This window comes from Vipera ursinii, assembly GCF_947247035.1.
Source record: "Vipera ursinii genome assembly, chromosome: 3".
Lineage (NCBI taxonomy): Eukaryota > Metazoa > Chordata > Lepidosauria > Squamata > Viperidae > Vipera > Vipera ursinii.
The window spans coordinates 109,606,020-109,631,722 of record NC_139516.1 but is presented as its reverse complement, the minus strand read 5'-3'; the positions used below and the strand labels follow the sequence as shown (position 1 = coordinate 109,631,722).

At 45.3% G+C, this 25,703-nt stretch overlaps 1 protein-coding gene across 1 annotated transcript in view; it reads right to left on the bottom strand.

Moving 5' to 3' along the window:
• LOC310638901 (centrosome-associated protein 350-like) overlaps nt 1-25,703 on the bottom strand; it is a gene marked incomplete at its 5' end in the record, with an annotated part of 185,499 nt that overhangs the window by 26,471 nt on the left and 133,325 nt on the right. Inside the window, 11 exon segments of the mRNA XM_083360263.1 lie at nt 1,977-2,023; nt 2,025-2,112; nt 3,065-3,119; nt 3,122-3,275; nt 9,041-9,239; nt 11,024-11,178; nt 13,635-13,788; nt 14,203-14,510; nt 14,512-15,165; nt 18,249-18,370; nt 23,985-24,371. Coding sequence (XP_083216389.1) covers nt 1,977-2,023; nt 2,025-2,112; nt 3,065-3,119; nt 3,122-3,275; nt 9,041-9,239; nt 11,024-11,178; nt 13,635-13,788; nt 14,203-14,510; nt 14,512-15,165; nt 18,249-18,370; nt 23,985-24,371 — 2,323 coding nt within the window.

Genomic DNA, 25,703 nt, shown 5'->3' with positions numbered 1-25,703 from the left:
TGCTATCAGTTCTATGTCAGGCTTCATCATATTTCCACCTTTTGTTAGTCGGGCTTGACCAGATGACATCCATTCGCACCACATCTTTCGCACACGGTCTTTGAAAGGTTTATTTAAACACACATCTAAGGGCTGTAATACAGATGTAAGCCCACCTGGAATAACGGCTAAAGTAACTTGAGAAGACTTTGCCAATATTTTTATGTCATCAGATGTGTGGGCTCTGAACATATCCCAAACTAGCAATGATGGTTTTTTCTTTAAGGCTGCTTCTGGTCGTCCATTCCAAACTTCTTCCAGCCACTTTTTTGTTCCATCTTCATCCATCCAGCCTTTAACATGTGGGCGCACTGTAATTCGTGGTGGGAATTTGACCTTTTTAGGCAAGGTCTTTCTTTTAAAAATAATGACAGGCCGCAGCTTAGTTCCATTAGCCAAACATGACAGAACAACTGTAAAATGGTTTTTCTCATTACCTGTGGTTCTGAGTAAAACAGTTTTGTCTCCCAAACTTGCCACGGTTCTGTTGCTTGGAAGATCAGAGGTCATAGGTGTTTCATCCATATTCCCAATATCTCCCAGGTCATAGTTATGGATCTTTCTTTGTTTTATGATGAATGAATGGAATGACATCACTTTTTCATCAAGGTCTTTTGGCAACTTCTGTGAAATCTTTGTTCTTTGCCGCAAACATAGGCCATACCTATTCATGAAGCCAGTACACCATCCTGCTGACGCAACAAAATTTTCAATGCCTGGTGCTTTTAATTTGTCATCTTTAGCCATTTGAAGGGCACGTAAGCGAATTCCCATGCGTGTTACGCAGTAACCATTTTGACGACACTCCATAACCCATTTATGCAATTCAGTCTCTAGAGCCCCATATGGAGTTGTTAAACCACGTCGAGCTTTTTTTGCCTTTGAAATCTTTTCCAAGTCAGCTTTCATTTTCCGCCACTCCCTCACTTGTTTTTCATCAACACCAAATTCCCTACTTGCAATACTGTTATTGCTTTTTTCTGCTCTTGACACAACCTTTAGTTTGAAAGCAGCTTCGTATGACCTGCGTTTTTGTTTTGGTGCAGGATTAGAAGTACTGGGATCCATTTCTAACAGGAAAAAAAAACTTTAAAAAAAATGCCATACCATAAAATAAAAATATACCGTAAACCCAACTCTAAAAATACTGTAACTAGAGTACAATCAAAATAAAGCTCTATCTGCTCCTCCCCCCCAAAAAAAATATAATTTGACAATATGTATGTGTATATTATGTCATATTTGCAAAGAACTTTTATGTCTGAAGAAAAGAACTGCGGTGTCTTCAAGCAATGCTTTGCAATTGTGACACTACAAAAATAAACAATCATTTATTGTAACTGCTTTGGAGTGTGAGCAGCAATTCTGGGACTGTAGCAGTGAAAGCTTCAGCTATTTCCACAACCACCTAACCAATTTTACCATAATTAAAATTAAATTCCTTTCAGGAGTGCGATGGGACTGTATACACATAAACACGAATAGAAAACCGGTACTTTTTTTACATACATCTATCTATCTATCTATATATTTATTTTTTTATTTTAATCTATATCTACACACACACATATATATATATATATATACACACATATGCATATGCTGTATATATATTGCTCGTTTCCGTCCGGGGTTCATGCTAGTCTTTCATGCTATGAAACAGAGCATGCGCAGGCTCCTTACCTCTATCGCGTTTAAGCTGTACTGCGCCTGCGCGGTAGGACTTTCTTCATTCGCAGCCCATCCGGATGACGTGTCACGCTGGGAGCTGCATCTTCTGTGAATGGCGATCCCGGAAGCACCAAAGCCTCGGCCGCGCGCAAGTCCTCGGTAAGTTCTTTTTTTTTTTTTTGTTCACTGGAGTATAAGCCGAAGTGGATTTTTCAGCCCAAAAAGTGGGCTGAAAAATTCGGCTTATACTCAAGTATATACGGTACTTTCCTGCTGTGCAAGTGATATTCCTCGCACATGTTCTATATCAGATTTGGTGTATCGACTCTTCAATAGTGCTTAGGTAGTTAAGTTCTGCAGACATACGATGCTGGAGACCAGCAGGTGAGAAGCGCATGGAACCTGTAAAATCAGTACACAAATTAGTAAACAACTATATGTATTTGCTCAAATCACCCTATATAAACTATATCAAATATATAGTGTCAAAACTCGTCCTGCAGCAGGCAGAACGAAAAGCCGAAACAGGAACGAGAGACCTCCACTACGAGCTGAAAACGCTTTATTCTTCAAGGCAGCAGCCCGCAGCAGAAAACAAAGCCAGCGTTGGCCACTACCCGCAACCAACGCTGCTATATACATGCTCAGAGCACACACCCATACTCCACCCAAACACGCCCACGCCCTCCCATTCCCTATATCCACCCCGCCCCTCCCCGGCAAATCCTTTCGCCCAGCGCCCGGTCAGGTAAGTCCTCACCCGTGATCCTCCACCACCATGCTCCACCCCCACACCCCCACCTGGCCGCACCCAGCTCTGGTTCCCTCCGTGGCCGCCGGCGGCCGGCCCCTCCAGCCACCCGGGCACCGTGGCAGGAACGAGCCCGTCCCCCAACAGACACGCCGTGGGGCTCAGCGCCTGGGCAGAACCGTCCTGCGCTTGCGGTGTCCCGTCCCGTGCTCCGGGCCGCTCCGCCGGAAGTGGACCCGTCTGTCGCACCCCGGTGAGCCGTGGGAGGGCTGGAAACGAGGTGGGCTTCCGAGGCAGCAGCCGCCATGCCAGCCGTTCCGGCGCTTCCGCCAGTCATGCCGTCAGCTGGGGTGTTCTGCGCAGGTGCGGCGTCGAACGGGGACAGCAGCGGTGGAACGGTTGCCCAACGAGCCTCCTGAGCCTCCCGAGCCGCCGAGGAGTAGGGTGGGTCCGGCGAACCGTCTAGGGCCCCGATGCGCAGGTCAGGAGGGGCCATAGGGGCGGAGGGCCCCCCCACGAATGTCGGCCCCACGGGGCCCGACATATAGCATATATATCAAATATAGGATATTCTATACATTTTTCCATTCTTTGCCAGCTCACCATTCGGAATATTGGTTCCAGTCCTGTTGTTTCCAATACTTAAGTCAGAGAAGGGAAGGCAGGATTTAGCATAGATCCTGAAGCTATGTTTCTGGGAGAATGTAAAGATCTATGTTTTTCTGCTGTATTTCCTACAGGATCCATTTTTTTCTGTATATTTGGAGACTGAGGAGAGCTTATCGTTCTTGGTGATCTAACTTTATCTGGGAGACTAAACAAACAAAAGCTAATTAGAAAAAGTATTTATGCTCAAAAACATAAAGCAGCAGTTTAAAATGATAGTTTAAAACGGAAAACGCAGCCAGAAGAATAACGACGTGGCACGGTTGACTGCAAGAAGTTCTTTACTGAGTAGATTCCATGCAAATACAAAGTCAGCGTTGGGAGTTACTCACCCCCAACGGGCCTTTTAACCTTTGCCTGAGATTGGGCATCAGCCCCACCCATTAGCCCCACCCTTCCCCTGCGCAGACCAGCATCCGCCCGAGCTACGTAAAACCGCACCCCCCTTACCCGTCTTCCCACACCCTGCTTCTTCCCTTGACGCCGAGGTCCATACAGCGTGGAGGTATGTGTACGCCCAGCACCCCCTATTCCCGTGCCCCAAGGACCTAGACGTGCTCCCCTCCACCATCCTAACACCCCGTGCCACAACCGCAGTACTCTGGCAGCCCCCGTTGTCCCGGCGCGGCTGTAGAGCGCTCGGCGCTGCTGCCGATGTGCAAGCCGCTGAAACATTTGGGGGAATGAGGCAGCCGCCCTTTCGCACGCCCACGCGCGCCTCCGGCGGCTCCGTTGGCACGGCCGCCGTGCGTCCACCCGCTTCGTGAGGCTGCAGCCATGTGTCCCGCGCGGCCGCCCGTGGCTGCTTTCGGCCGCTGCACAGCTGATGGTTCGGGCGCGTGCCTCGCACGGCCGCCCGAGGCTTCTCCCGGCCTCCGCACAGCTGATGGGCTGGGCGTGTGTCTCGCACAGCCGCCCGAGGCTTTTCCCGGCCACTGCACAGCTGATGGGGTGGCCGTGTGTCTTGCACGGCCACCCGTGGTTGCTCCCGGCCGCTGCTCAGCTGGTGGCGCGGGCGTGATGGAGCCTCCGCCCGTCTCGCCCGGCCGCTGCTTGTAGTGCTCCCCCGAGTCCCCTTGTGTTGTCGAGCCCTCTTACCAGGGCTCCTCCTGGAAGGCAAGACAGAGGGGTTACACAAGCGTCAAGGAGAGCGGCGGGTTGCTCCTGGCCCCCTCCCGCAGCCTTGCCCGGGTGCTTATGGTGGAAGGCCCTAACCAACCGCGGTGCTTGAACGTTTGGCTCCGCCACCCACGACGCCTCCATAGTTGGATACCCCTTCCACAACACTAGGTACTGCAGCCTCCCCCTCCGCACCCTGGAGTCTAGGATGTCCTATATCTCGTAACGACCATCGCCCACAGGCCCCAGACCCCCTGACCCCCCCCAACAGGAACGGGTGCTGGTTTCAACAGGCTCCCATGAAAAACAGGGTGCACCCTGCCAAGGAGTTTGGGCAGTCTAAGACGCACTTTTACCATGTTGATAACGTGGTTAACCTGGAAGGGGCCTATGAATTTAGGGCCTAACTTCTTGATAGGTATTTGTAGCCGCAGATATTTCGTAGACAGGTACACCCAGTCTCCGACCCCTGGGGTATAGAACGGTTGGCGCCTCTTGTCCGCTTGGGCCTTGGCGATGCTGGCCTGTTTTTCCAGTGCTTCTTTGGTTGCTGCCTACGCCTTCCTGATCTGTTGCATCCATTCCCTGGGTTGACGGGGAGGTTGCCTCCTGGTCGCACTCGGGGATGGGGGTGAAATCGTAGCCCGACACCACTGTGTATGGAGGGAGGCCGGTGCTACTGTGTACGGCGTTGTTGTGGTTCGCCACCCATGCCGCTGCCTCCCCTTGTAGCGCCGTGGTGACGGCCATCACCATCGCCTACTGGGATGCGTACATAGGCCCATACCTGTCCAAGTGGTGGATGACATGTCCAAGGAAAAGGGCCAAACGGTCAGGATGGCCATCGAACGTCACTGGCAATGGCGGTGGTCCCCAGGCTGCGGGCCCTCCCCAAGGCCCCGCCGGAGCGCCTGGTCCCTGCGCATATCCTGGTTGCGTCCACCCCAGTGCTCCCGCCGGAAGCTCTGGGCGTAGCACAGCGCCTCCAGGCCGCGTACCACCTGGCCCTGTGAGCCCCTGGCCGGGAACAGCCGCCGGTCCCGGTGGAGGAGGAACTGGGCCCTGCGGGGTGCCAGGGCCCTGGGGGACCCGGAAGCGAGGACTCGCTAAATGGAACCGGGTTTGACTCCTTCACTCAGGGTCAGGCCTGGCCTGGGTCCAACGACCTGTCTCCAGGTTGGAGTCGATGGGGGACCACGGCCGGGGCTCTCCAAACTGGTCTCTCAGGAAATCCATGGTGTAGCTTCTGGGAGCCGTGGTGTAGCTCCACTCCTCTCCTCCTTCATCAGTGGCGCGGCGCTCCCTCCACTCCCACAGAGACCCCCTCTGCCGGGGTGGTTGTTCCTGTCCAGTCACCGTCTGGCTCAATACTGGGCTGAGCCACCACTCCCCAGGCTTCTCCTGAACGGCTGTCTCCTGAGCCTCAATGCCCTTCGATACTGGACCCAGGTCCCGGACCTTGGGCCGAACCACCAGTGGGGCCTCTCCCAATTCCCCCACCTCGAGGGGCACAGCAACCCCAGCTGGCTCTTCCCCCACTGCCACAGGTACACCCCATTGGGTTCCCTCGGCCATGCCAGCACGTAAAAGTCAAAAGCAGAGCTACGAGGAGCGTTGTAATGAGGGAACGCTGACTTACTGTCAACAAACGTCCACGCCGGAAAACGCCGGAAAGCTGATGGGGCGGGCGTGTGTCTCACACGGCCGCCTGAGGCTTTTCCCAGCCGCTGCACAGCTGATGAGGCGGCCGTGTGTCTTGCGCAGCCGCCCGTGGTTGCTCCCAGCCGCTGCTCTGCTGATGGCGCGGGCGTGATGGAGCCTCCGCCCGTCTCACGCGGCCGCTGCTTGTAGTGCTCCCCCGAGTCCCCTTGTGTTGTCGAGCCCTCTTACCAGGGCTCCTCCTGGAAGGCAAGACAGAGGGGTTACACAAGCGTCAAGGAGAGCGGCGGGTTGCGCAGGTCAGAAGGGGGCAGAGGGGCCCCCCCTCGAATGTCAGGCCCCCCTCAAATGTCGCCCCCCTCGAATGTCGGCCCCACGGGGCCCGACATATAGCATATATATCAAATATAGGATATTCTATACATTTTTCCATTCTTTGCCAGCTCACCATTCGGAATATTGGTTCCAGTCCTGTTGTTTCCAATACTTAAGTCAGAGAAGGCAGGATTTAGCATAGATCCTGAAGCTATGTTTCTGGGAGAATGTAAAGATCTATGTTTTTCTGCTGTATTTCCTACAGGATCCATTTTTTTCTGTATATTTGGAGACTGAGGAGAGCTTATCGTTCTTGGTGATCTAACTTTATCTGGGAGACTAAACAAACAAAAGCTAATTAGAAAAAGTATTTATGCTCAAAAACATAAAGCAGCAGTTTAAAATGATAGTTTAAAACGGAAAACGCAGCCAGAAGAATAACGACGTGGCACGGTTGACTGCAAGAAGTTCTTTACTGAGTAGATTCCATGCAAATACAAAGTCAGCATTGGGAGTTACTCACCCCCAACGGGCCTTTTAACCTTTGCCTGAGATTGGGCATCAGCCCCACCCATTAGCCCCACCCTTCCCCTGCGCAGACCAGCATCCGCCCGAGCTGCGTAAAACCCCACCCCCTTACCCGTCTTCCCACACCCTGCTTCTTCCCTTGACGCCGAGGTCCATACAGCGTGGAGGTATGTGTATGTCCAGCACCCCCTATTCCCGTGCCCCAAGGACCTAGACGTGCTCCTCTCCACCATCCTAACACCCCGCGCCACAACCGCAGTACTCTGGCAGCCCCCGTTGTCCCGGCGCGGCTGTAGAGCGCCAGGCGCTGCCGCCGACGTGCAAGCCGCTGAAACGTTTGGGGAAATGAGGCAGCCGCCCTTTCGCACGCCCACGCGCGCCTCCGGTGGCTCCGTTGGCACGGCCGCCGTGCGTCCACCCGCTTCGTGAGGCTGCAGCCGTGTGTCCCGCGCGGCCGCCCATGGCTACTTTCGGCCGCTGCACAGCTGATGGTTCGGGCGCGTGCCTCGCACGGCCGCCCGAGGCTTCTCCCGGCCGCCGCACAGCTGATGGGGCAGGCGTGTGTCTTGCGCGGCCGCCCGTGGTTGCTCCCGGCCGCTGCTCAGCTGGTGGCGTGGGCGTGATGGAGCCTCCGCCCGTCTCACGCGACCGCTGCTTGTAGTGCTCCCCCGAGTCCCCTTGTGTTGTCGAGCCCGAAGGGCTGGACATTTACTATTTAGAAAAGAACTACTGATATAAAAATTACAAACTAAATTTGTGCTTTTTCATCAGTTGGATATATTTTCATACACTAGACAGAACGAGAAAACGTATTTCAAATAAACGCAACACAAGAGAATGTCTAGATTCCTTGTTCATGCTGTGTATTTATTTTATTTTTCTCAATGTTCTATATCAAGGGTCCCCATCCCCGTCCATGGACCAGTACCAGTCTGCGGCTTGCCAGCAACTGGTCCGCACAAACAAGGAAAGCCCCATCCACATGATGCAGGCCGCACACAAAGCCACGCCCCCTCCAGTCCACGGAAAAACCTCTCTCCACAGATCCGGTCCCTGGTGCCCAAAAGGTTGGGGACCTCTGTTCTATATGCTATTCTGACCATAATAATAATCTAAGCTAGATTTCTTTTTTTATAGCATAAGCAAACCAGTAAATTAACCATAGTTTCTTTAATTTTAAATGAACCAAAATATTTTAAAATTATGACATCTTGATTTCTGAAACTGATTTTAATCAGTTAACTAAATGTTTCTATCTTGGGCAAAATGGTGAGGTATGGCTTTCTGAAACAATAAAAACCTGAAATATTTTACCTTGGTGTGTTACGTTTGGCCATTGTTTCCAGCTCTACAACCAATATGTTTTAAAAGAATAAAAACTTTGAAAATACATTAGTTGAATTTCAAGAGAATTGAACAAATGAAAGGGCAAAGACACCTCTTTTCACATTATATGGCTTTAAAGAATATATCTAAAATAAACTATAAATATCAACGTGTACAATTAATATGCATTTATTAGAATAGGGACTTATTATGGCTCACTGTTGAGTAAATATAAGTGTTAAACCTAAATTTGCTTCTGACCCAACTAGACCAATTTTAGCAAATGAGTATTGTTCTTAGCATTTTATGCAAATAAATAAAAAAGGGAGGGAATAGTTATGATTTGATATTGTTTTGTCTGTCATATCACTCAACGGAAGTTAGGATGAGGGTTTATTTTCAGTAATGATTCTAAAGAAATCAAACTAACTCAAAATTCAGAATTTTGGGATATTTAAGATAGCTTTATTCTCTTCAAAATTCAGTCTGCCATATCTTATGCATTTCTGTAAGCTATTAAAACTGAACCATTTTCATAAAGTCTTTGATATATGAGCTGACATTATCTTTTAAGCACTGGGTATGTTAGATCTCTTATTATTTTATAGTGGATGTTTTATCGTTTGTATTGATGGATGTTGTAAACTGCAAAAATGTTTTTGATTACAGATCAAATCAGATCCAGATCAATCAACCAACTAAATGCAAAATTCTGCACTCAGAGCTTGGCCCCTTAAGCCACTCACTGCTTTCACAAATATCAGTGAAAGCTGTATTAAACTTACGTGACTATTTTGAAAACTTGCATAAGGAAAGGAAATGTAAATTATGTCTAATGTTCCAAAAACACTGGTTCCTACTCCCTAAATATATCCATATAATATGCTGTTGTACTACTACAGTACTTACCTGAATTATAAACTATGCTATATGATTTAAAGTCAAAGTTTGGTGATAGTATTTTACCTCATTAATGAGTGACCAGATAGTTCCTCTAAACTATTGTCAGAATCTGGGTTCGCTTCTTGTTCTCTGCTGGTCACTGTGTTACTAGACAGTAAGTGCTTTACTTGTTCCAAACCATAGTCACTTTGGGGACACGTTGGAGACACTTTGCTTTCTTCCCAGAGAGAGGCATTTGGAAATCCATTTAATGATTCTGTCTCTGTAATGTATTTTAGAAAAGCATGTTTAAAAGTGAATACAAAAAATAAGAATCCCACCACCAACTGATAAACACAGTGAATGTTTTTAGATTTTAAAAATATGAGATTCTATGCCAGAACTAGAGAGGTGCAGTATATATTTGTATCTGAGAGTTATGCCACTCTCCCATTAAATCCCATTCATAAAACTTCCTTGCCTATCTTGAACTAATCGTTCTCCGTCTAACCTATTTTATTCGGTGTGAGAATAAAAATTAAGGAGAGAGAGGAAGAGGAGATTAGATTTTAATAATAGCTAAAGAAAAGAAATATTTGTCAAGAAAGAGAAATTCTGAAAGAAATAATGTCACAGTCTACATTAACAGGTAGTCCTTGACTTACGACAATTGACCCTGGAATTTTAGCTGCTAAGCAGTGCAGTCGTAAAGCAAGATACCACAAGACCATATTGCTTAGTGGCCACTATCACAGCAATCCCTGTGGCCATCATTAAGCAAATTTTACCAATCATTAGCCAAAGATCCACCCCAATCCAAGCCACTCTGGGCTTGATCCCTCCCAACCCTGAGCCTCAGTCAGGTAAGGGACTCTCCCCCACCTACCTCCTCCAATCTCTGCCCTTTTGGCCATCTTGCACCCTGCCTTACAGAGTCCCGAACAGCCCCAGAACCACGTGGCTCTGGGGCTTCTTGCCATGCCCTGGGAAACTGCAACCGTAACAGACCCTGTTGTTCTTTCCACCCTGCACTCCAAGACCTCTGCTGCCTTGTGCTCTGCTACCATCTTCTTGCTCTTGCTGCTGGCGAGGTGTGCCAGCCTAGCCACCATATGGGGCCGATTTGTGCAATGGGAAAAACCCCCCACAAAGCAGCTTTAAGAAGTCAGAGCATGCCAAAATATCCTTTTGGCACCATGCTCCTGAGCCATACGGGATGGCTTTCTGTTTTTTCATATTTTTTCCCATCATAAAGCCAGTCCCATAAGGTGCAGGAAGAGGCACAAAGGAGTGACTGCCTCAGGGAGGGGCTGTTCTGTGCTTTCTCCTCTTTTTTACCGCACAAAGTCAGCCTCATATGGCGTAGCAACCAGACCAGGCATGCTTTGTTAGAAGCAGAGACAAGAAGATGGCAGAAAAGGTCAGCTGGGGTTGTGAAGTGCAGGATGGCAGGGGGCCAAAAAAGCATAAGTGGGGGGAGACAGGTGAGTGGGGGGAATTGCAGCACCCTTGCAGTTCTAAGTGCAGGTGGGCCGTCAAGTGGCTGAATTTTGATCATGTGGCTGCTACAACAGCCATAACTTTGGGCATGGATCATAGGACCCTTGGTTCAGCACCATGATCGTTTGAAAGATTGCTGAACAAGTTGTCCTACGTTGAAGCCTACCTGTATTTGTACTGGATTATGGTTCAAATCATGATAAAACTCTTCATACAACAACAAACAAAAAGTGAAATTTAGCAATACATTTTACCAAACCCGATATTATATAATGGTAGTAACATTAGAAACAAAAAATAGTAACTGGATAGTGTTCCTCTGATTGCTCGTGGTGATTTTAATAATCGTTCCAAATTTTTCCCAAAATCTGTGAAGTTGGATGTCTGGAATGTGGTAGGATTCTCCACAAATACTAAAATTACCTTAAGGGTCTCTTAATATTTGACTTAGATTAATTAATCTTTATAATTGGTACTGGCCTGAAAGCCTTTTTGATGTATGTATATCGTGATGAACTGGTCAGCAAACTTATCTTTGTAATAAACAAACAGCTGAAAAGTTCTTACTTTCTTTTCTTCCTCTTCTTTTAGAAGATGTGGATGCACGAGAAGAACCTGAAGATGGCGATCTTGAGGAATGATGGGTTAATTCCATAGTTTGGTGTTCATAAGGCAATTTTTTACTGGCAAGCTCTCCTTTCAGGCTGGTACTACTTGTGCCGCTGCCAATTCAAGCACAGAATTACACATCGTTAATATTTTTATTTTCATGGTGAAATCCATCTAGATTTTTGTGAATAAATGTAATTATGGCTAATTAATTCCTTTACACAGGGATTTTCAAACCCTTTGATATCATAGCTCCCTTGAAATGGAAACGTATTATATATCAAATGAACTTTACAATAAAGTGTATAAAAAAAGAATTAATTGTATACAATGGAGATTTACAATAAAATTTAAAACCAGTATTTCAATAAGGAAAATGACCTTGCTGACTTTTCGTGACATCTTACAAAACACTAGCAGTCTGTAAACTGCTTTTGGAGCTCCTTCTCCTAGCCTGGCTATATTGGAATAGCAATCACAGTCCATCGTCTCTTTTCCTTCTAGCCTGTTGCTTTGTTTATAAAAACCGTTCCTTACAATATTCTCCTAACCACACAGTCCTGCATTTCGTCTCTGCATATTTATTAGAGTAAGGGTCAGGTCAGATGATCTATTTTGTAGAGAAGCTTTGTGTTCATTCCTTTTTTGAAAGGCAAACCCAATATGATAAAAAACAAAGAATACTCAGGGGTCTGGAACCTAGAAGTTGCTTTGCCCTCAGTATAATTTTCAAACTAATAAGCCTGCTTAGAAAGCACTTTGGATTTACTTATGTAGCATATGACATATCATATACGGACTAACAATATATATTAATATATCACTTAGATTAGTAAAACACAATAAAATATAAATGTCAAAAAATGTTCAAATACCAATGTCTAGGCCATCTAACCACTGAGGCTCAGCATCGTTTATATTTAAAAAATCAGATAATGGACTGGTATATGCCCTCAGCTTACAGGCGGTCACGATTGATCTACAATTTGACGTGGGAGCCCCACAGTCACATTGAGGGAAGAATTCTGTGCCCCAGTTCTACAGAGAGTCCTGGCAGATGCCACTTACGGACTTCAGAGAAAAGTGCTCTCTGGTGATCTAGCATTCATTACTTTGTGGCCTCCAGGTTTTTATAAATTTATATTAATAATCTCTTATAATATCATGCCAAATATTTTAACTGCTTTTAAAATATAAAAATTCTGAATTTTATACCATTTCAGGAACTGTTCAAGATAAAAAGAAATACTGAATACTTTAATCTGGTAGAAAGCATGCACTAGTTTCTATTTCTTTAAGTGTGAGTTCTCATGCTCCAGAATCCTCAAAAAGGGCTTTATGCTGGAATTTCATAATGCCATATTTATATAAATAGTATACAAATAGGTTTCCGTTTAACCACCACAATTGGGCCTGGAATCTCGGTTGTTGAGTGAAATGGTTATTAAATATGACCGCTTTGCTCAGTGACTGCAATTTCAGCTTTCTCAGTTGTGGTCATTAAAGGATGATTTCGGTTGTTAAGCAGAGCATCAGGGAGAGGGCTGCAGCCTCCAGGGCACGATAAGGCAGTGAGACGGCACAGGCCTCCCACCTTATGCAGGAGGTCTGGGCCCTCTCCTCACTCCATCAGCAAGAACAATCATGAGACCGCTGTGTTCACTACCTATCCTTCTATCCCTCCATCGTCACAACTGATGAAGCTTCTTGGATGAGAAGTGAAATGTTTTCTTCTTCTTCCTCAAGGAGAAAGAAAAACACAGTCCAATTGCCTTTTGATAAAAGCACCTTCCAACCAACTATCACCTGGCTGACTGAGAATCTCCACAGGCGTTCGCTGTGTTCCCTACCATTCCCACTGGATTTGAGCTCCATTCCTCCAGCGTGCAGGAAGATTTCCTCTCCTTGCACAGAAAAGAGGAGAAATCCCTTGGTGCACTCGGGGAACTGACCGCAAATCCTACGTCCCCTCCGCCTGAAGTCTCCCCAACCTGCTTCTCCCCTGGCTTTCTCGGGAAACCGACAAGAGAAGATTGCAAATGCTGATCACAGGATTGCCAGGCACTTGGAAACCTATTGCCAACAGCCCAAAATGTGAACATGTGACCAAGGGCCGGGGGGGGGGGAGTGCAATGTTTTTCGATGGCCAGAAGTGCTTTATGAGTCATAAGGCATCCATTCCAAGGCAGTCATTATTGTGGAATGGTCGTTAAAAAGCTGGCTGTAAGTCAAGGTCTACCTGTCGCAGTCCCAATTTAAAACATCCTAACAAAAATGTTGAAATACCAAAATTTTAAACCTGAGAATTCAGAATTTTCAGACAGCAATTTGTATCATTAAAGAATACTAGACTAAGGGTATTGAGACATTAGCTAAAACACACACACACACACACACACACACACACACACACATATATATATATATATATATATACATATATATATATATATATATATATATATATATATATATATATATATATATATATATATCCACATATTATCCAATGAAAATAACTTTTCCCCTCTTATTTTATAGCTTCATTACCCGTTTGAAAAATATATACCTGTGCTCAGGGGTAGACTTTTTGTCCATCGATGTACCACATCCTTGTGATGAGATGAACCCATCCTCATAAGAAGCAATACTATCTGGAGGGCTCATGGCAGGAAGTAAAGGTCGATGTGTTGATGATCCCTGCCCTGCATGTTCTTCGGATTCTGGCAGAAGGAGGAAAGTGAAAAATGAAATACAACCAATATTTCAGAAGAATTTCCATTTCAACAAAAAGATTAACATAGAGTATGCAAATAGGTAAAATGATCATGACCGAAAGACCAATCATACAAAACAACTCGGAAAATTCTAAACGCCTATACAAAGAACTAAAAAAGATTCTTTCTCTGGCAATGCAAAGAGGTGGAACTTTTTAACAAATGATTGACTTCATTCCAAAAAAGTATAGCAGCCAACATTTCCAAAACAAATTAAAAATGTTGTACATATCGGCAGGTACTGATATCAGCAAAACTAGGCTCAGGTATTGCATATAGAACACAGGACTTCAACACATATTCATTTAATTGTTTACCTAACAAAAAATCAGACATATCAAAAGATTTGCATTTGCTCACCTTTCCCACACAACTGATAAGATTTTGTAAAGATGTTGATGACACTATGTGGACTTCTCTTGACAAGTTCTTCCCATGGTTTTGGACCATTCCTAATCTGTGTGAAAATAGGTAAATAATTTTCTGCCTCCTTCTGAAATTCTTTTATGGGTTCATAACCAGTTTTATCTGCAACACAGAACTCTTTTTCATTTAATGCCTCAGCAATCTTCAAGGATGGATTATTAGATTTTTCACCTTCTTCCTCAGAGAGAAAGCCAGTGCTGAGTAGACCTTCACTTAAGGAACTCCCACTATCATTCAGAACCGCATGTTTGCTTTTGAGACAGGTTTCCCAATATTCCTTCAGATGTATTATTGCCTGGAAGACCGAGAGCACCTGTGTGAGAACTAATAGTCTCTGGGAGCTTTTTAAACTCATTGAGATTTCCCATTCCAGGAAGGTTATCATCAAAAGTTGTGTGTGAATTGCAGGTTGCCAACATTTTCTGAAGCCTAGCTGAAAAGACATCATCTTCTCTCACAGGAGGGCTGCTGGCTTTTGCCCAGCAGGTCTCACCTTCATCTCTTTGCAACAAGTCACATTCAGTATCCCATGCTGCTTCATAGTTAATGCCAGCCCCAGCTAATTTTTTGGCTTCACTTTCAATTCTGTTTGAAAGAGAGGCTGCAGTTGCCTTTAGGGCTTCAATACGGTCCAATTTATGTTTATAATGATTAATGGTGGCTTGTACAGTAGATGACATAAATGGCTGAGGAGTCAAAGACATGGATCCCATAGCTGTGTTATGGCTCCTCCTGCTTGATGTTACAGATTCAAAATCCTTTTGCAAGATACCCATGTTATCCAAAGATAAAAGCTGAGAGAAAAGAGCTCCATTCAAAACAGATTTTGAGCAAGGAACCTGTGCTACTGAATTCAGCTTCTCTGGATGAATCCTTAAGGGCTCCAGTGTATTATCCCTGTAAATAATCCATTGAATTGTCATCAGTTTACAGAAATAAAGTTTAGACATTTAATTATAAAATAGTCACCTGTAGTAAGAATTGATGGTGGCCAAGGGTTTAAGTATTTTGGAGGAATGGCTTCAGTGAAGAGGGCAATGAAAATTATGTGGATTGTTGATCAGTTGTTCTTTTGGGCAGGAAGTTCCTTGATTTTTTAAAACTGGATTTGGTTTTTATTGACACTCTATTTTTCTCTTATCTAAAAATGATGGGAAACTGAAATTTGGCACTATAGTTTAAGGTGTCTTTGGAAGAGTTTTGATACACACAAATAGCCCACCCCACGTGTAAAGACTCTCAGATAGATTTGTGGGTTATTGGGTTCTTGTTTTCCTCCAATTCTCTTCAGCATTCCTGTCCAACTAACTAAATACTCCATCCACCATCAAGACCACTAACAGCCCATACATGAATTTAACATTTAAATAAGGTTTAACAACAGTAGAGTATAAAAAGACCAAAAAATGATAAGACACCAGGCCCAGACAGGCTACCAGCAGAATTCTACAAATATTTACAAGATACATTAATTTTACCAATGCAAAAAGTGTGTAACGGGGTATTACTAAAAGCCAAATTACCAAATACGTGGATAGATGCCAATATTATGCTAATACCCAAAGAAGACTCAGACTTGACCCTGATAAAGAACTACAGACCAATATCTCTACTAAATCTGGATTATAAAATCTTTGCTTCAATAATAGCAGAAAGACTAAAGAGATTCTTGATTGAATTTATACATTCAGACCAAAATGAGAGAGACAAATAATTTAAGAATGATTTTAGACACATTGGATATTATGAAATGCACCCAGGAAAACAAATGGCTTTGAGTTTTTTAGACAGATAGCCTTTGATAATGTCAATTGGCAATTATGGTTTAACAACTATATGGACTTTGGAAAAAACTTTATGAGTATAATCCAAACAATTTATCACAGACAAATGGCCAAAATAATTGTGAATGGGAATTTCACAGAGAGTGTTTCAACATTTAAAAAGGCACAAGACAAGGGTGTCCATTATCCCCACTATTATTTATCTTAAATCTGGAAGTGTTGAACAGGAATGTTGGACAGGATCCAGAAATCAAAGAAATGGAGATAAAAGATGAAAAGTACAAACTACAAGCATTTGCAGATGACTTGGTCTTTACATTGGAGGATCTGTTAGAGACAAGTCCTAATATTAGCAAAGATTGAAGAATTTGGAGAATTAGCAGGACTGAAAATCAATAGAGAAAAGACTAAACTTATAGTTAAAAACCTCACAGATAAACAAAAAAATTATCAGAAAAAAAAGACCTTCAAGTACTTAAGAAAGTTAAATACCTGGAAATATATTTAACAGCAGGGTGTGCAACAATAAAAGAAGATAATTATGTAAAATTATTAAAACAAATAAAACTAGACTTGGAAAAATGGAACAATCTACAACTATCAATCTTGGGAAGAATAGCGACTGTGAAAATGAACGTTTACCAAAACTATTTTATTTCAAACAATTGATAAAAATTGACAAAAAAAATTTCGATGAAGTAAATACGTCGATATTGAAATTTATCTGGCAACGGAAAAAAGCTAGAATCAGACTGAAAATGTTACAAGAAGCAAAAGAAAATGGACGGTTTGGGCTACCAGACTGGGTCTTGCAACCACACTAACATGGTTAAAAGAATTGAGCTAGCATGGTGGCCACATCTGCAAATGCAAATGAGATATGAGAAAGATGCAAAAATATATGGTTTTAACAAAGACCAGAAAGCGTTAGACCAGATGACAAATTGATTATGAAACTGTACAGCTTTCTGTTAAATTTAAAGATGGATGATGAATAAGCTAAAGAAACAATGATAACTTGGGCAAAAAACTTGGGGCACAATGTAGAGTTAGAAAAAAGACAAAACTTTGAGAAAGAAACTACAAAATAACAAGGGCAGCTACTTATAAAGAAAATTTATATAAAATGTTGTATAGATGGCATTCACCACCTACAAGACTAGCAAAAATGTTTAAAAATATGTCTAGCAATATTTGGAAATGCAGACAAAATCTTGGTGGACATGCCCTAAAGCAGACATGTCAAACTTGCGACGTCACATGACGTCGCGCAATGTATTGGAGCTTTTTCTCCTTTGCCAGCAATGGGGTGGGAGCGGTTTTGGGATGACGTGTCCGGCCCGCGGGCCAGCAGTTTGACACCCCTATCGGTCGAAAATACATAGGTGGCTAGAAAAGACAATAGGAGCATGTAAACCATAAACCGGAATTATTTCTTTTAGATATAATCTCAGAAAATTATGATGAAAAATGTGTATACTTAATATTACATATATTAACAGCAGCGAGAATTACATTTGCTCAATACTGGAAAAAAGGAGAAGTACCATCTGTAGAAGGCATAATAAAGAAAATTTTGGACTGTGCAGAAATGGATAGGCTCACATTGAAAATGAAGGGGAATCAAGATTCAGAATACTTTCAAACATGGGAAAATTTTTATAAATGGTTAGAAAAATGGAATAAAGAGTAGGAATGGATATTGTATTACTATTAATGTCAAACATATAAACCCAGATGTGTTGCCTACTAAATACTAAAGATTGTTACTGTAAAAATTAATAAAAGATACATAAAAATAGTTAACTAAAATCTGAAAAAAACCCAGTATAGATAAACATCAAACATATTACCAGCCCCAAATTTGAATGTTTTAAAGTGAATCTGAATTCTTCATACAATATAATCTTGTACTATTCATTTGCATTCCTGCAGAATCTTGGTACAGATATAGCCTTGAATATACAGAAGAAATTATCCTTGTCTTGTAATGATCCATGAAGAGGCATCTTGCTTTTCATGACATATTTAAGAATTTTACGAGCACTGAATTTTAATAAATATATTTTCAAAAGCTTTGGAAAAATATTTCAAAATTCTCAGCTGCTACAAAAGCTGTGCAGCTAAATCATATGTAAAATTACATGTCTAGTGTGTACCACTTTCCTAGTCCTGAATGCCTTCTTACTTTCTTACCTTACAAGAGGATGAGGAGGCTCAGAGAGAGACATATCGCTAGTGGATGATGCACTAACAGGACGCTCCTGAGCTTTGTTCTCTTTATCAGATTCTCCAGATGGTTGATATCCAGGTTTGGACTGGGAAGAAAAATTGACATGTTTTATACAATAAGGGCAAACTGAATCAATAATGTATTGGACTATGAACTATACTATCCCATGACTTTCATGACTGAGGATTTGAACATGAATCTTTTCAATATAATTAAATAAAATAACAACTATATAATGACTCGAATAAATAGCCAAGGCTTATACTCCATGAGTATTACAGTTGTATAATCAAGGCTTCCAGCGATATGATGGTTTCTAACTGTAAACCAAGGCTGTAAACCAAGATGGCGGACGTGTCGAGCTGAGCTCCGTGAGCTCCGTGAGTTTGGTGTGGTTTGGTGGTCTTGGGGGCGCCCTTGGAGTGCATAATGCCTCCATGTTAGGGCTGGATGATCAGACCACCTTGCCATCCCTATTTTTTGGGGCGTCGGTGCCCTCCATATCGGCGAGAGGCAGCTGGAGGTCTGGCCGGGAGATCGTGGCCGTTTTGAAACGCCGCGTCTTCAAACGCCCGATCAGCTGATTTTTGAGCGGAAAGAGCCGCGGCTTGAACCTGCTTGCATTTGTCTGAATTAGACCGAAACGGCCTGAATTTGACCAGAACTGTCTTGTAATGGCTGGAGGAACTGCGGAGGAGGTCTTGCCGGGAGATTGTGGCCGTTTTGAAACGCTGCGGCTTGAAACGCCCAATCAGCTGATTTTCGGGGCGGAAAGAGCCGCGGCTTGAATTTGCTTGTATTTGTTTGAACTTAACTAGAAACGGCTTGTAATGGCTGGAGGAACTGCGGAGGGAGTGAATGCTCCAGCCTGGAATATTTGGAATGGCTGGAGGAACTGGATGAACTGTAGCTTAAGTGAACGTTGCCGGAGGAGTCACGGCTTGAAACGCCCCAGTTTTGGGGCAGATAGAGCCACGGCTCCGAATGGCTGGATTAACCGGAGAAACCGCGGCATGGGTGAATGCTGCTGGAGGAGCTGGGATATTTCTATCTACTCCTCGCTTGCTCCTATCTGCTACCTGCTGCTATCTACCCCCCGCTGGTTAAAGCAGCCACTGGAGATCACCGAGGAGAAGATCAGGACGGTGTTGGTCTCCTATGTTGATTAAGACCTGCTGCCTTTAAGAGATCTGAGGCAGCTTTCAATCATGGCCTGGAGTTACGGCTTCCAAGATGGGCTGGGCTTGCCTATCACCCATATGGAGTTGGACTCTTGCATGCTGTTTCTCTTGTCCCCCATAGACTCAGGAGGACCTGGGGTGAAGAGTCGCTGTGAGAGGGCGGCTCAGTTTCTTTTTCATCTACAACCTCTCCGGATGTGAGAAATCTGTGAGGGTATGTTCTTTTTCCCTGGATGGGGTTTCCATCTGCCTCCCAGATCAGCCTCAAGGTCGGGGTGAGAGAACGACTGCTGACTGTTTCTGGGGTACCCAGCACAAGTGAGAGTGGTGCTGGACTGGCGGTTTTAGACTCATATACTCCTTCTGATATGACATCATCTTTCAACATCTGACTGCCACTTCCCGAACTCACATGGCCAGTCATGGCACGCTTACGTTATTCAGGCACGGACTTATACGCCCTCAGGGGTGCTCCCCCCCTCCTGGGTGCGTCCCGCCTTCTTTTTTACCTTTCCTCTTGATGACGGGCCCAATTGTTGGGACCCTGAGAGATGGTCAGGTATGGATTGGGGTCTCCGGTTTATTGTTAGGAAGAGACCCCTGATCTGTTTTTTAGCAAAAAAAATTAAGGGGTTAAGGGGGAGGGTTGGATTGCAGTTTGGGTTGGAATCTGGGGGGATTCCACCAACCGAATTTCAGCTTGTGACAGGTCGCGGTGGGACTGCACTTGGGTTGGGCGCCTCTGGGTCTCCGGAAGGAGGGGTGGGGTTGCGGTTCCCCACAATGATTGGGAATGGCAATAGGTGGTTGTACGGGGGGCCGCATCAATATTCGGGAGCGCGCCCCAGCTATCTTCAAGAGGTGACGTGCTTCGACCCCCCGGATTTACCCTGTATTCCCGGGAGCAGGGATGAGCAGACCCCTGAGCTCAGGCTGGTGTACCTTAATGCCAGATTGGTAGTTGACAAAGCTCCCCTTATCAGTGAGCTGGTTGAGGAGGAGCATGCCGATCTGGCTTGCATTACTGAGACCTGTTTGGGCCCAGAGGGAGGTGTCCCTCTGACTGAACTTTGCCCGCCAGGTTTCCGTGTGCTTCACCAGCCCCGGGCTCAGGGAAGGGGTGGGGGTGTTGTGGTGGTTGTAAGGGAGACCTTGTGTCCGTGGGAGGCTACCGTTACTCAGATATTCGGCTGTGAGTCGCTCCTCTTGAGATTTGGCCCTGGGGTTCAGTTGGGCTTGTTGCTGGCGTATCTTTCGCCTACCTGTGTAGCAGCCACCCTGCCCAAGGTTCTCGACATCCTCTCTGGGTTGGCGGTTGAGTTCCCCAGACTTATGGTTCTGGGGGACTTTAACCTGCCATCCTTGGGAGGTTCATCGGGGTTGGCTCGGGAGTTCATGACCTCCATGACGGCCATGGACCTGACCCAGGTAATTCAGGGCCCGACTCATGAGGGGGGTCACACACTCGATCTTATTTTTATATCTGGACGGTGGCTTGATGATCTGGGAGGGGGATCTCCATTTACTACCCCCCTGTCATGGACCGATCATCATCTCCTGCGGCTGGCCTTCCGCTTCACCCCCCGTCATGGGGTTACGGAACCGACCAGGTGGTTCCGTCCCAGGCGCCTAATGGACCCTGAACGGTTCCAGGCGGGGCTTGGATCTGTGCCTGCCATCTTCGCTCACAGCCCGGTCAATGCCTTAGTGGAAGCCTGGGAAAGGGCGGTCGCAGAGGCACTCGACCGTGTTGTTCCCATGCGGCTCCTGACCCGGCGCAGATCCCGGTGGGCACCATGGTTCTCCATGGAGCTCCGGGAGATGAAGCGTCGGAGACGGAGCCTAGAGAGCTGTTGGAGGTCCAGCCGGTCTGAGTCTGATCGATTGCGACTAAGAACCTTCACAAGGTCTTATCTCGCAGCGATGGAGGCAGCGAAGTCCAGCTACTTCGCTGCCCTCATCGCGTCCGCTGATAATCGCCCGGCCGCCCTGTTTGGGGTGACTCGCTCCCTCCTGAACCAGGAGGTGAGGGAGGAGCCCCTGCAGGGTCGTGCCGAGGAATTTAGTCAATATCTGGCGGATAAAATCGCTCAGATTCGGGCCGGATTGGACTCCGACTGGGCAGAGTCTGACGATGGGGAATCGAGCGGTCTTGGGAATATTATTTGGGAAGAATTCGATCCTGTGACTCCAGAAGAAGTGGACAGGATCATGGGGAGGCTGAGTTCCACCACTTGTTTACTGGACCCGTGCCCCTCCTGGCTGGTTTATGCAGCGCGGGAGGGGACACGAGGCTGACTCCAGGCAGTAATAACTGCTTCTTTGAGAGACGGCAGCTTCCCCACTGCCTTGAAGGAGGCAGTGGTGAGGCCCCTCCTCAAGAAGCCTGCCCTGGACCCGGCTATTTTAAATAAATATCGTCCGGTCTCCAACCTTCGCTTTTTAGCGAAGGTTGTTGACAGTGTGGTGGCTCATCAGCTTCCTCTGTTCCTGGAGGAAGCGGATTATCTGCACCCCTACCAATCAGGCTTTAGGCCCAGGTACAGCACGGAGACGGCATTGGTCGCACTGATGAATGATGTCTGGTGGGCTCGGGACAGGGGTTGCTCCTCTGTCCTAGTCCTATTAGACCTCTCAGCGGCTTTTGATACCATCGACCATGGTATCTTACTGCGGCGCCTCAGGGGGTTGGGAGTGGGTGGCACTGTTTTACAGTGGTTCTCCTCCTACCTTCTGGGTCGTTCGCAGTCGGTGTTGACGGGGACAGAGGTCGGCCTCGAGGCCTCTCGTTTGTGTAGTCCCTCAGGGGTCGGTCCTCTCGCCTCTCCTGTTCAACATCTATATGAAGCCGCTGGGCGAGATCATTCGAGGTTTTGGGGTGGGGTATCATCAGTACGCTGATGATACCCAGCTTTTTATTTCCACCCCAGATCAACTCAGTGATGCCCTCTCCGTGATGTCCCGTTGCCTGGAGTCGGTGAGGGTCTGGATGGGGAGGAACAGGCTTCATCTAAATCCCGACAAGACTGAGTGGCTGTGCATACCGGCGTCTCAGGTTGTCCATTCTATTCCATTTTTATCTATAGGGGGTGAGGTGTTACCCCCCGTAGATAGGGCTCGCAACTTGGGCGTCCTCCTTGATTCACAGCTCAATTTTGAAGATCATATAGGAGCTGTGACCAGGGGGGCTTTTGCCCAGGTTTGCCTGGTGCGCCAGTTGCGGTCCTATTTGGACCGGGACGCCTTACGCACAGTCACTCATGTGCTCGTGACCTCTCGGATAGACTACTGCAATGCTCTCTACATGGGGCTGCCCTTGAATACCACTCGGAGGCTCCAGCTGGTGCAGAATGCAGCCGCGCGAGTTGTGATGGGGGTTTCCCAATAGTCCCATGTAACACCTCTGCTCCGCGAGCTGTATTGGCTTCCAGTTGTCTTCCAAGTGAGATTCAAGGTGCTGGTGATGACCTATAAAGCCCTAAATGGCATGGGTCCGGGTTATTTACGGGAGCACCTCTTGCCGGCGTTAACTTCCCATCGCCCTGTGCGCTCCCACAGAGAGGGCCTCCTCAGGGTGCCATCGGTCAAGGAATGTTGACTGGTGACCCCCAGGGGGAGAGCATTCTCTGTGGGCGCGCCTGCCCTCTGGAATCAGCTTCCGGTTGAGCTCTGGATGGCTCCCGACCTTCGCTCGTTTCGCCGCGACCTGAAGACTTGGTTGTTTGAACAGGCCGGCCTGGGCTGAGGGATTGGATTTTAGTGTTTAAATTTTAAAAATAATTTAAATTTTAGATTGTATTTATTACTTAGGGCTATTGATTTAATCTTATTTTAATTTTTATACCTTGCGTGTTGTTAATGTTTTAATTGCCCTGTACACCGCCCCGAGTCCTTGGAGAGGGGCGGTATATAAATCTAATAAAATAAAAATAAATAAAATAAATGTGTTCAACTAAACATATCTAGAATGAATCTTCAGACACTTCCTTAATGTGGAAGGAGCAGGAGCAGCTAGGATTAACACATGTTGACGACCAGGAAAGAATACAGGGCCCTTATCTATTTTGTGCCTGTCTGCGTTTTTTAAAATGCTTTAATCTGGCTAATGTCTATTCACATCTTACGCTATGCTAAAAATTGTATATTATACTACAGTTGCAGACTACAAGAGCTGTTGCCAATTCTTATACATCTTGCTAATTCTATTCTTACTTACCCTGTTCCTGATTCCGTCTTTAGGCAACCGTGGAATTTAATAGATAACTCTGACTAGTCTCTTTTAGCTTGAATTACCTGAACAAGTTTAATAGTATTAAGGGGATAAAACCTAAACCCTACCTAATGTGATATAACTCACCTTCAGATCTCAAAAAAAGTACCCAGGCATTAATATCAAGGAAAGGGCAACAAATGAATGCAACAAATGAATAAATAACAGCTTTTTCTGCTTATTGTATGCATTTTTTAAAAAGTAACATGGAAAAAATACAGAAACTATTCCAACTCTTATCAAGATACCTGAACTTCTTGCACAGAGAGTGCTGGATTCTCCAGCAATGTTTGTTCCAAGAACAATTTAGAATAAGTTTCTTGTAACTGTTTAGTGACCGTTTCAGATGTTGACGTTGTCTTTGTTTTACTGGCAACAGCTTCTTTTTGTTTCTTGTAAAGTTCCTTGAGTCTTTTATTTTTTTGCTCTGTTGCCTCTTTTTGTGCTTTCTTTTCTTCACTTTGTCTCTTCTTCCTAGCCTCTTGCTGTCTTGCAATATAGTGGCGCACTTCATCTGCATCATAGTGGCGTTTCTTTAAGATAAACTGAGTGTCTTCACTGATGGGAACTTTGTCTGATTTTCTTTTGCTTGGACTGTGACTTCTAGAAAAGGGAGATGCTTCTGATTCCTGATTCTGAAGTCGTTCACATCCACAGCTGGAGGTGGCAACCCTGCTCTAACTGTCAGGTGCAAGGGTTGTTGGTTGCTAATTTGGTAGGATCCTCAAACACTATTTTTAACTATAGCTTATGAATTCATCCAAATGAGCCAGCCAAGGGTTTTGTAGCAGAGGCAACGGAGCAGCCCATTTCATTACTGGGCCAGTTACCAGATTAATAACAAAACCTCATGGCACTGAAATTGTACATTCTAAGATTTTTGTGGCTTGGAAACAATTTGTCCTATGCAAGGTAGGTAAGAGAGAAAACAGAACAATAACTCAAAGAGTCTTTATTGCCATCTTGAAAAGATAACCAGTGGTGATAAGACAAATATTTTAATAGAGGGTAATTAAAACTTGGAGTTAGAAATTTTTTTAGCTATCTTTTACTTGAGTAGTTTGCAATCTGCCAGCAGGAATCATTTACAGGCCCAAGCAATCAAAAAGGCTAAAACAAGAGAGTTCCTAGCATATTTCCATGAGTCAAGGTGGTGGTCTGAATGCAGGGCAATGAGCGGCAAGGACCTGAAACAGGATGTCACAATCCAAAGCTTTAAGAGTTGTTTTGAATAAAGGAGAAAGAGCCTGGAATATACTCTTATGTGACCCAGTTACTGATGTGGCTTAATCAGGTGAACTGCCACCATCATCTCTTGAGAAGTGACCAATTCTATTCTGCTATTTATAATTGCTGTCATGTTCTATTAGAATTCGGGGGGGGGAGTGTTTAACAGCCCCCACCTTCTCAGGTAGTCTTTAGGAACTGCCTCAGCTATCTGAATGCCTGCTGGATTCTCCAGGTTGACGATATGATCCACTTCTTCAGCCTCATACTTTATGTCAAAGCTATGGACACGTGAGTCCCATACTAAACTGTTCTTCTCCGATTTATTTTTATTATGCTCTCCAAAACCAGTGCTATCAAGGTAGGCCACCCACTACAGGTGGTTGAGATAACCTAGGGCAGTGTGAATTAAAATGTGACAATTGATAATAAGAGAGGAACTCTGTCCTATTCCATTGGGTAAATCTATAAAGATTTCCATGCTCCTCTTGCAGGAAAAATGTGAGCTGATCGGAGAAATTAGCTCTTCCTGAACTGAGGAGATCAGAAGTTGGCACAGGGTGGAAAGGAAAACAGGGGACCTGGAACTACTAGTGGTCAAGGGACCAAGCTAGAAACCAGGAGACCGTGAGTTGTAGTCCAGCCTTAAACATGAAAAGTGACTGGGTGATTTTGGGCCAATCTCATTCCTTCTCCGTCCACCATATCAGGCTCGGGTAACAAGCCAGTAATCAACTGCT